The sequence below is a fragment of the Borostomias antarcticus genome, assembly GCF_949987555.1.
Source record: "Borostomias antarcticus genome assembly, chromosome: 2".
Classification (NCBI taxonomy): Eukaryota; Metazoa; Chordata; class Actinopteri; order Stomiiformes; family Stomiidae; genus Borostomias; species Borostomias antarcticus.
Window position 1 is genome coordinate 31,074,811 of NC_140235.1, and position 12,660 is coordinate 31,087,470.

The 12,660-nt window shown below is 43.0% G+C and overlaps 1 protein-coding gene across 3 annotated transcripts in view; it reads right to left on the reverse strand.

The window, feature by feature from the left end:
* The window catches only part of oxsr1b (oxidative stress responsive kinase 1b), a 67,344-nt gene extending 54,684 nt beyond the window's left edge, over nucleotides 1-12,660 (reverse strand). For all 3 annotated transcript variants that reach the window (XM_084460459.1, XM_084460458.1, XM_084460457.1), the window contains exon 1: nucleotides 12,538-12,660. In XM_084460459.1, the coding sequence (XP_084316585.1) occupies nucleotides 12,538-12,607 (70 nt within the window). In that variant the 5' untranslated portion in view covers nucleotides 12,608-12,660. The remainder of the gene's footprint in view (nucleotides 1-12,537) is intronic.

A 12,660-nucleotide genomic window follows, 5' to 3' on the forward strand; every position in this document is an offset into this window, starting at 1 on the left:
CCAGAGAAGAACAGACATTTAGGGTATTTTTTGGTTTCTCCAGACAAACTGACATCCCTAGACGGAAGCTGATTAAAGCCAGCCTTTGTCCAATGTCTGCTATTTGATGGCAGTCAATTCAATAACACAGGAAGTGAATTCAATACTTAGACAGGAAGACCGGAGACAATGTTAGAAACAAAAGGCCCATCAGATGGGAGTCGTAGAGGAAACCCTGGCCCAGTTAGCACGGCAGGCCAGAGGCCAGGTCACGCATCGATTTCTTAAAAAATATAGTCTAGATACTGTCTGGATATCTAAGTGAAACTGAAATCCAGACCTGCAAACTCTTGAGTAGTGAAAAAGGTGACAACATACAAAATTAAAACCCTCTAGATTCACTACCCTACTTAAACTACCCTGTTTGACATAACAAAGGTGACTGTAGCCAAAAGGTGACAAGTTTGCAGGGGTGGAAATCAGAAGCAACTCCATGGAAGGTTTGTGGTCATCCTGACATTGTGCTCTTCCATCCGGTCTGGTGTTTCTGACAACTAAGGTCTGACTCTGTCTAAATCAAATGATTCAATATTACGTTACTAGGTTACCACATTAGGCTGAATCAGGCAAAGAGGATCCAGCTGACATTGTGTGGTGTGTCACGACTGGTAGGCTGGCAGGTTTGGCCCAGCCAGTGTACGAAGGACAAACATAAAAATTTTCTGCGTTTAAATGCAGGAAGTGGGACGCTAGGCTTAGTCTGAATCCCAATTCACCCCTTGGCCCTACCCCTGGTCCCAAACACTTTATTTTGCACGTTCACGTTTAGGGGTAGGGTCGTCCCAATCCTCGAGGGGGTCAAATGTAGGGTTAAGGGTGAGGGCTACACAGCCCTCGAAACTGAGATTTTTAAGACCCTCACTTCACTCCAAGGGCTCATAGCAAGCAACAAAACAACGCCACACATTTCCGAAATACTACTGTTGTTCTGTCACAGAATATAATTTAAAGATTTTTTAGGCAGTAATGTACTTGTTGAACTTCAAACCTGTGGTAAATTGATCAAGATGGAGCCAATTTGAAAAAAGATTCTCAGACATTTCCAGAGCTAGCTAGCCATCAAGATGACTGGGCAGTCAGTGCTCATGGTACACCACCGACAACAGCCTTATCTCAGCAAATGGTTTAGAAATCTGTAGATGTCTGTGTCGTGATCCGTTTTGGGTAGGCTAACATTAGGCGGACAATCGGTCTCAGAGCAAAAGAAAAGCACAAATGTAGCCCAATATTTTCTTTGTTAAGAAAGATTTCAAAACTATGATAACCATCGTATTATTTTTGTTTATCATTTAATTATATACCTTTTCTGTATAACAAGCATAGCCAAAAGAAAAATCGCTATGGCATGCTGATATGTCTTAGCTAACAACAAAGGCTGATTTGTGCATGACAGTCCCTCATTTTGACACATTTCCATGTCGCATTTCTCCCCTTTGATAGCATATGAGTGACACTCAAAATGTTGAAGTTGCTGCACTTGTTACCGCTCCGTGTAGACAGGCAGATTAGATGAGAGGACCTAGTTTTACCCCTACCCCTTGCTCCTACCCCTTGCCCCACTGAACAGTGTCAAGGGCTAGTGGGTTGAAATCTTCCCCTTCAAAACTTTTCAACCCACTAGGCCTTGAAACTGTTCAGAGGGGCATGGGTAGGAGCAAGGGGTAGTTGGTAGTGGTGGAAATAAGAAATGGGATTCAGCCCATATCTGGGTCCTGAGAAATCACACTTGTGCATTAAGGACTTTTGTGGAAATAAAATAATAATTCAAAACACTGAATAAGGTTGTAGTGGAAACATCAGACCAAATAATACTGATATTTGTGATGAGAATCAATGTTTCCAGTAAGTACAATAAGCCAAGTGTTCCACCTATGCGCATGTTTTCTCCAAACAGACCCAGCCAGGCATGGAAAGAGCACGGGCCGCTGCCTCACGAGGAAAGAGCCAAGCCAGGTCCAGTTACTGGGCTGAGTAGCTTGCATTCACAAAGTGTCTCAGAGTAGTTTGTATACATGAACTTGAGGTCAAACTGATCCTCAATTAGCACTCTACTTTTTACTCTTATACTGTACTCTAAGCCTAGCCTAATCTCTACTTCTGCTCTTCTCATAGTTTAACTGCACTCTGAGACACTGTAAACGAGGTCCCATTAACAACAGGCTTGTCAGCAGAGACCTAGCAGCAGTCCAGATCTTTATTCAGTTTGCTTGCTCTGGTGGGGGCTGACGACTCACCATGGAATGCTCGCATTCAGGAAAGGGCCCATTCCAGCCCGTTTCTGGTTCATCTCTTTGAAGTTGCTAATTATACAGAGGATACTGCAAGTCACCCAGGGATGTGTGTTGCAGAGTGCACACACTCCACGCCCTATACAAGACATAGGCTAGGCTGCTTGATATCATTGTGAGGATGGCTAGGCTAGTCGTCCATATAGGATGAAGACTGTAAAAGCCTGACCCTATACCTGTACATTTAAAACCCATCACTCAGCACATTTAGATCAAGTTGAATGGACTGAAATGTAAAACTAGATAACACTCACTTTTCTTTACCACGACCAATGGTATCAGTGGAGTTAAGTAGGCTCTGAGGGTGGGCAATAAATGTAACCTTACATGCCCTGAGCAAAGTCTAGGTTACCTTTTAAAATGCTGACTGTGTCTTGACTTGGGGGAGGGGGCTAGGAAGACATGGGTTTTTCATTGCTGTGCACATTAGGTCTTTAACTGTGAAACACACCCTTGCGCTGGTTGGCCGGTTCAACTGAAAAAAAGTGCCTCCAAAAAGAATCCCATCATTTCAGCTAAGCATAGAATTAGCAGGAAATTGGGCCTGGCCTCCCAGTGGGGTGGACAAGATTTGGGGAGGGGGTGTGGTAGACGTGGAGGGTTTGCCGGGTGACCGTCTGTGCTCTCCTTCAGGGCGCCGTGCGTGTGAACGGGAGTGGACGGTCAGTCGCTTGGCGGCTCCGCCCCGGTTTGCCTCTCCTACCCCTCGCCAGGCCTCTCCCACACTCTGACGTCAGACGCTCTTTATTGCGTTTCCTCCGCATGCCTTTGCTCGAATTCCGCACATTATTCCAAGGTACAATGAGAAATGTCACAGGTGGCTATCAATCACCACTGCCACCCATCACTGTACTCCCCACTGCTCTAACCCCTATAGGTCAGTAATAGGGCTGGGTATCGAGTCGAATTTCAAGAATCAATTCGATTCTGATTCACAAGGTTCGGAATCGATTATCATGATTCATTTCGATTCGATATCGATTCGGTTAGTGTTACTTAAACCTGTTTTTTTTTTGCTGTAACCTTAATTACATGACTGCTCAGTTATGCAACACATCAGTACTAGGGCTGGGTATCGATACTGATTTCCAAAAATGAATGAATGAATGAATCATTGAATGAATGAATGAACTATTCATTCCTTCATTTATTCATTCATTCATTAAATAAAAGATTTTGGGATTCATGAATCGATTCTGAATCATTTGATTCAGAATCGATTAATCGTTTTTTTAAACCCAGCCCTAGTCAGTAAGCCAACCACCAACCAGGCCTTACGGTTATCACTGTAACAGGCCTTATCACCACTTTGATGATGCAACAGGAATTCTTCTGTCGGATTTCCGAAACACAGCCAAGTAGAATTGGGTGCACGAGCAACAGGAGACAGTTGCCCTTGGATACATCACAGTGTTGGCTGAAGTTTCCAGTCCTGAGCTGGGCCCGCTACGTGAGCTGCCCAGAACCGGAGAAAAACGAGAGCTTGTTTTTTTGTTTTTTTTCTTCACGGCCTCCAAGACTGTGTCCAATACAATCTCTCGCCTGTCGGTGTGGAAAAGGTGGGTGTGAGCCGTGTAATAACAAGACCTCCCTCCCTGGGGAAGTTACTAACACAATACTTCTGCTGAGCATGCTGGGTACTCGGGCCATCCTCGGAACACAGGACTTTCCAGCTGAAAGACAGAGGATATAGCCACTTTGAATACTGAAACCACCTTCTGTGGATAAATCGCTGATTTGATATTAACTTGGATTAGGCTGATCAAGAACAAAAAACACAAATCTTATCGATTTGGAAAGAAAGAAAATAAAACACAAATTTTATTGATACCGGCATCGATACCGATACTGCTTATCGATACTGATACTTATAGATACTCTTATCAATACTACTCTACCACTTTGGGACTCATACACAGCCTGGGTCGATGTTTCTGTCTCAGTTGGCCTTCATTTATATCGTAGACTGTCACAGTAATATAGTGATCCTGTGTGATACTTGTCCAGCCATCGCTGGTTATGGCTACTTTTGACACATTGGCAAGCTCACCTATGATGTTTCTCTTTTTAACTGCATGCCAAGCTGGTATGAGGGTGTCTGATAATGTCCCTCTGGAAGGGGGTGGTAACTGGAGTTAAAGGACAGGTTAAAAAAAAGTTAAAAGGTAAATGGTAAATGGACTGCACTTATATAGCGCTTTTCCACCTTAGTGGCACTCAAAGCGCTTTACAATGTCCTCTCATTCACACATTCACACACCAATGGCGGCAGCTGCCATGCAAGGTGCTAACCTGCTCATTGGGAGCAATTTGGGGTTAGGTGTCTTGCTCAAGGACACTCCGACATGTCGGAGCTGGGATTCGAACCACTGACCCTTCGATCACTGAACGACCCGCTCTACCAACTGAGCTACAGCCGCCCCATAAAAAGGTTAAAAGGTTATTTACGATCATATACAAGGGCCGATATCAGAAGTTTCATCAAATGGTGCACTCTTGAGTGGTGAACTCCATCCCTACTTTTCATCCTCTCAAAACAACCCAAAACCTTGAGAGTACAGTGTGAACGTACTGTAGCTACGTGCCAGAGTCCCTGACCTGAGCGTCTAACTCAAGGAGAGCCTTGCTTGGAGACAGAAAATATGCCGATGGTGGAATAGCTGTAAAAGTCCATGTACCTTAACAGAAAACAATGGTAACCTGAGTGAAGGCGGATTCGGAGGAGTCATCTGGTGTCATCTAATCCCCAGCGGAAAGGAGAGGAGGAGGAAGGGTCCTTTAGGGAGTTCCATTAAAGCTTAAACGCCCAGACTGTCCACTTTGCTTACAAGTGAAATCATTTTTGACATTTGTCACCCCTGAAGTAGGGTTGCAAAATTCTGGGAATATTCAAAAGTTGAAAATGTCTATTTTATTTTCCTGCTGTAGTGTGTAGGATGCTAGGAATTATCTATGCATGTGATTGAGGAATGCACAGTGCAGGTTTGAAATTCAAATTAATTTGCATTAAATCGGGTTGTTTTAGATCATGCTGAAAGATCTAGAATTGCATTTACCACCACTGGTCCTGATATCTGCCAAGGTAAATTTTCAGTTTTTTACAGATTTTGAATGTATATAAATTGTAAGCTTTCAAATGATGTGCCATGCATTGAAATCTGCAAATATTTGAAGAAGAATGTTGCTGAATGTTGGTACACCTGAAATCACTAAGCAGAGAAAAAGTGCTTCAAAGATTCAGCGCTGTTCACAGTTCTCACCGGACATATTGCAAATTAACTGATCGTAAAACTGTTATGTTAAGTGGGTTCTTCACAACTTCAATTTTAAAAAATATGAAAAAAAGGAAAACAGGAGGGGGAAAAAAAGTACTTTTCCCTCTTGTGCATTTTGAAGATTGCAGACATCAGAACCAAACCTCCAGTGGTGGTCACTTCTGTTGTTTTTTAAATGCATCGTGTTCCGGTGTGGCTGCACACCAGGGACCAGTGGTTTTGCCAGATCCGAGTATGGCCGGATCCCAGAGGGAGTGGCCTGTTGGGCCGCCGCTCCCCGAGGGTGGTGAGTATAATCTCGGCTTGATGGTTCGTTGCACAACAGCAACCGCGTCCGATGTGGGAATTATGGTCGCGAGCTGAGAGAGTCAAGGAGTTGTCTCTCTCCTTCATATCACCGACCGACCGGGTTGTGGGTCTAATCCTCAACAGTTAGTAAGGGGGTAGTTGGACACAAGGTCAGGATAAATCCGCTACCAAATTGGGGGAAAAATAAAGATCCTAAAATAAATTCATGACATAAAAAGGTTCCCTGTTATACGCTAACTTTTTTATTAAAAAAGGTCAAAATTTCCCATATTCCCGAGCTTAATTTGCCATGGTATTTCCAGAAAGTTTCCAGAAATTTACTGGAAATTTTCCACCCCTTTGCAACCTTAAAGGATTAACATGGTCATTCAATATAACACTTTCCAGATATCTTTAGGCAACAACAAAACAAATGTGTTGAACTATTTCAGAATTCCTCCATAAAAATTCTTTTAAAACATGTTTTTATAGGTCTGAATCTGCCACTCAAAAAGTTCACTCACTCAAAACTGGGCGTGATTCATAACAACTGATTGACAGTTCTCTGAGCAAATGACCAACTGGAATCATTATGATTGACAGGCGTGTGCCCCGTTACCATAGCTACCACCGCTCCGAGCTAAACAACACAAGAGCTAGATCGCGCAACAGCCAGATCAATAGCCATTTTTCTAGCTGCTAACCAGGGGCATTTACAAAGTCCTCAATATTATATTAACCCCCAAACATTATAAAGATACACGCTACCTAACAGGCCGTATCCTCGAATTTGCATTAGGCCTATTTGGGAAAAGTACGATAAAGGTATAACGACGGCACGTCTCCCCCGCGACAGAGGAAAAGCACCCTGCAGCCGGCCACGCAAGCTTGGAGGCTTGGGCTATTAGACTTATAGCTTTCAGCCAGCTACGAACAGTATAGCAGTTAGTCTAACCTAGTTAGTCAAATAATTGCAACTGTGGGTCTTACCAGAAGACAGATCATTTGCGCTATGAAACCGACATTAAATCTGCATTGTTCACCAGTCTAACGTTATTTATCTTAGTAGGTGTCCAACAAAGCCAGTTGAACACTGAAACGTTACTGTTCTGGGAACATCTGTCAGTTGTGGTGATAGAAAGGAATTGAGTGGAATACCACTGCAATAACTGATTATTAGTCAGATCAATTAAATCATTATAGCTTGTTTCATATACAAAGGCAACACAATGTGCGCTTTACAGAAAGGGGGAGAGGATGTAGCCTACATGTAGCCTACTTATCCTACCCCGAATTATGTGGGAGACTGCATGCGTTTGGAGAGATAGCGGGCCGTGCACCACGACTCAATGAGCGCAGCGGTCAAGGGGTATAGCCTACTCCGGAGTCTGGAGACTAACAGGTCATGCAGTCAATAGATCTCGTTTTGAATGTTATTGTAATGCCCTCTGGTTATAATAGAATATATCTACTGGAGCTGTTTAATCCCAAAATGCGCAATGCTTCCTGAAGTTGGGTCGGATCGAGGTGCTGGGATGATCAACATTATGTGGAGCAGATGCCACAGTGATGATAAGGTTTACACAACTTTCAGAATGTTTTGCAGAATTACAATTATTTGGAGTTGTAAATTGTGAAAGGAACATAATAACTTGACTTAATATCTTCACCTCCACCCACCCTGAAATGTAGTCATAATTTTAGCACAATAGCCTCTATATGCGCATCACAACGCTGCAATACAAGACCTTAGGACAAACGATTCAGTACACAGCAGGTGTGTTTGATCAAGTTAAGATCTCAATGTGAGAATAAATAAATGACAAAAACCCGCACGGGTACTGTAGGACTACGTCTTTATTTTCCGAGGTAATTGTTGCGCATACAACATGACATTAAATTAAGACAGACTACTTTCTCATAAAACAGGGGGTGTTGTAACATATTTATAATATCATTAGGTGACATTGGCTGCAACCTGCCCTCCAGGACCTGCACACCGCCAGAGCCCTGAAGCGCAGGACCTGGACCTCCTGAGTCCCAGTTTTGGAAATGTAGTGATCTGGCTACAAGAAAAGGGGACAAATTATAAAAGCGATTAGTAATAGCATAGATATTTTGCATATGCAAAACAGCATAAATTACAATAATAGGCTATTTATCAGTAAGTCTAAATTATATCGAATTAAGTTTGAGCGAGAGATAATCGGGAGATTCTTGTGGAGACAAACTGACTTATATCCAACTTTGACTTCGTAACTTTGCCTATTGTATTGGCCTATACAACAAAGCACGCTCACAACAGTTCTGGTAGGCTATCGCTTCGGAAACCTTACAGCACAGTTTGCACCTGGTGCAAGTAGATTTTATGCCAGGGAAGAGTACAGTATGGTGCGCTGTGTTTCTGCCATTGCACTGGACGGCTAACGTTACCAAAAGCAAATGCATTGAGAGCTAACGTTAGCATGCTAGGATAATTAACACAGCTAGCTGACATTCCAAACATTAGGCTAGCTAACGTCAACATGCTGGATAAAGACAGATAGCTAGCTGGATCAGACAGCTTTTTAAAAACTGTTGCCAATTACAGCTAACGTTATGGTTCGTTTATCTAACATTAGCTAGGTTGGCTAATCAGACACGATCATGGTAAAAACTTCCCAATTTGTATGACAACCACAAATACAATTAGGCCTATAAAATGTACAAATTATATTAAAATAAGAGGTGGTCATCATTGAGACTGCAACTATTCAATTATTCTCAAGATGAGAAAGGGTTCAGAGCTGCCTTACCATGTTGGATAGATGGTGAAACGGCGCAAAGACAGCAGGTGCGCGAGCCAGACAGATTTCAGTTGGAGGCGGTGCAGGGGAGTGGAGGCGGGATTTTCAAACTTTAGGGTGACGTCAACAAAGGGAAAAACGTCACGAATTCGGAGTATTTTTACCCCGAGTCAAATTGGACTGAAAATGTTACGCTTCCAGTTTCTCAAAAACGACAAAACGGATATATTTAATGTTTTTATTGTGTTTCTTCAATGTCCTATTGTACAAATAGCACATTCAAACTCAAAAAAAGTGAAAATGACCATGTTAATCCTTTAAGTATCAGTCACAGTAATATCACTGACTGACACATCTAGTGATGAGGTCGCCTCTTGACTCAGCCAGCTTATACTGTAGCTGAATGTGTTAACTTATGATACATTAGCAGCCTTAGCCTGGGGCATTCTCACATCTGTTTGATTGGAGCCGTCATGCTAAAATGACATCACATCTTAAAGACTCTGTTCAGCTTTTGGGCATTTTCTCAAGCTTCAAAAGGACCGCTTAAAGAAGCCAAATTTGACTAGCAGGCTAAGGGACTACAAGGTAAATGTTAATATAGCGTTTTTATCCAAAGCAATTTACAATGGACTCAAATACACATCCCCAGACCAATGGCGGCAGCTGCCATGCAAGGTGCTAGCCTGCTCATTGGGAGAAATGTGGGGTTCAATGTCTTGCTCAAGGACACTTCAACATCGACGTGGACAGGAGGAGCCGGGGATCGAACCGCCAACCTTGCGGTCGTTGGACGGGTTGTGGCTTTGCGTGACGCAGACACTACGGTAGCTATAGGCTTATGCTAGACCTGATGATAATCATTTGGAACTTGATTTTAAACAAGTGATTAGTTTTAAAGTGATGTAAGGAAACTGCAGCAACTGTCCACTTGGGTTCAGCCTTCAGGTGCAACAGTAAAACAGACAAAGAGACAAAGAGAGGGAGAGAGAGAAAGAGAAAGAGAGGGAGAGAGAGAAAGAGAGGGAGACAGAATGGTAAATGGACTGTACTTATATAGCGCTTTTCCACCTTAGCGGCACTCAAAGCGCTTTACACTATGCTTACAGCAATTTGGGGTTAGGTGTCTTGCTCAAGGACACTTCGACATGTGGACAGTTGGAGCTGGGATTCGAACCACTGACCCTTCGATCACTGAGCGACCCACTCTACCAACTGAGCTACAGCCGCCCCCAGAAAGAGAGGGAGACAGAGAAAGAGAGGGAGACAGAGAAAGAGAGGGAGAAAGAGAAAGAGAGGGAGAGAGAGAGAGAAAGAGAGGGAGAGTGTGAGTGAATGGGAACAAGTGAGAAAACCTGTGCCTACTATGTTCTGTATCTTATGCTCAAAGTGCTGTGAAGCACTTTGGTTCAGCCTCAGCTGTAAATGTGCTATACAAATAAAGGTGACTTGACTTGACTACTTAACATACTTAGCACTGCATGGATGGGTGATTTCAGTTACAAACTAATTTAAGACTGCCTTTAATTAGCGCACAAACCTCAAGAGGCCAGGTGAGAGGACTGAAAGTCACAAACATGGCTACCCCACCCACCCAATCAAACTCTCTGCAAATCTACCACATGCACATTGACACGTCACCAGCTGGTCTCTATACAAAAGAAGCTTTATCTGTGCATGCATACTAATAAGCACAACTTTATCTTGTGGGGTCTCTGTAGTGTCAAGCTACCCTTTCCAAGAAACCGAGGGGAAATGAGTGGACCCTCAGGTAAACAAGCCTTACAAAAATACACAAAGTGGTGAATTTAAAGCCAGCTGAACCGAGTCTCTTTAAACACATCCCTCTGGGGAAAAGTATGGGGTAAAATAGCCTCATTTCAAATAGCCTCAGTTCAAATAGCCTCAACCAGGAGCTGAGTAATTGAGTGCACATTTAAAGACTTAAACAAACCTGCGGGCCTAAAGTCACAAGGCTTATTTGTATCACAAAGTCTTCTTCCACGAAATACATTATGATAAATGCAAAGGTAGGAAAGTCAGTTAAAATGGCCAGATCTTCCTTGAAGTTGGACCTAGTCTTTCACACGGCCCTTACTCCTGCAAACTTACAGCTCCCTGAATAAGGGTGATCTAACTCAGGGGAGCACATATGGAGCTAAGAAGTCTACTATTTGGTCTAGTCATGATTTTTCACTGATAGGGAGAATGTAGGCTTCATTAAAACATAGACTTCATTCAACAGGCAGTCTTCAAACAGACTTCATTCACAAAAGATCCTGGGATCAACTTTACTAACATTATATGCCACCTTGTAAGGATCAATTAAAGCTTAATTAATAAGTCTGGATTGTCCAGATAGCATTGGAAGCTGTCTGGTATTTGCATCATGAAAACTAGATTACAGACAATTATCACACAGCTGGATTTACAATATATGTTATTAATTAGCAGATCACAGTAAAAGTGTAATTTGTCAGCAACTAAAGGTGCACATGCTAAAGCTCTCTCTCTGTCTGTCTCTCACGCACACACACACACTCACGCACATGCGCACACACACGCATACAACCTCTCACCATAACACTCTCTCTCTCTCTCTCTCTCTCACACACACTCACACACACACACACACACGCGCACACACACACACACACACACACACACACACACACACACACGCACACACACACGCACACACACACACACACACACACACCTTTCTCGCCATCTCTCTCACGTAGGCATACAACTCACAAATTCCAATTAACTAGAAAGTTGTGTAAACACAGAGAAAAACGTAAATGAAGAAACGTTATGTATGATATAGACTAACCTGCCTATATTAATAGCCGAAAGCATAACGGTTAGCCATGCATTAATGGGGGGTGTAGCTAGAATCCTACGCTAGCGCGGCCGCTTCGGCTAAAGTGCCACCCAGCTGTTTCTGCCTTGCCAGCTAGGAAGTTAACAAAAGTAGTAACTTGCGTCTAGCTAACGTTACATCATTCTTTTAGCTACAGAGAGCTCAGCTAAAGGTACGGCCGACGTGTAGTTGAAAAAATCTCAAGTTAAAAAATTATAATATTAATAATAATAGCTGGCATGTCCCACGCTTAGCCAACTAGACTGCACATAAACATTAGGTACATTCGTTTTGGGTCAAGCTAGATGCGCCCCCACATGTGGCAGGTATAAACCGGCAAGAGCAGCACAGCAGCTCCGCGCTGTGAGACAGAAAACAATGATAGCCTACTACAACTGGCATCTGATCGAGGTCCCCCTCGATAACGTTGGCAATATTAGCACACACACGCTACTATCACGCTATTGTTATTCGTAACGCATTTCCTGTTTGTGAAAATCGTTTACTCCACGACACGTGCATGGTTTTGCAAACTAACGTTAGATAGCAAGCTAGCCATTTCAATTTGTTTTGATTAGTGTGAATAGTCTTGCGGCCAGCAGCAGGAATCTGGTGCATCGCGAGGCGGCCCATATACCCTAAACTAATGTTCCTTAAACCAAACGATGATTCTAAACCAGCCATAGCGTTGAACAAGAAACAACTTAGCTAGGGAAACCACTTGAGCAACAGCGTTGATATGAATGATAATACCTTTCTAGAGGACACTTTGCCTGTTCCCTGTTTTGCCACATAGGGATACTTGAATATCAGGAAACTTATGATTAAGCCAGACTAGACTAACGCTATCTTAGCTACTGCTAACTAGCATATGCAGCGCAGACCGGACAACCATAGGCGCCACAATGAATAACTAAATTAACCTTACCTAATCAGCCACACACTGACTGAAAAACTGTAGATAGATCACTATTGCCAGCATCGGTAATACATACCAATCACCTCCTGTAGCTCATAATCATCCTTGTTGATGGACCAAGGTTGGGAGCTCAGGTCCTCCGACATGGCTTAAGACTGCGTCGAGCCCGTGCTATCGGTCAGTAAATGTTGAATCCAAA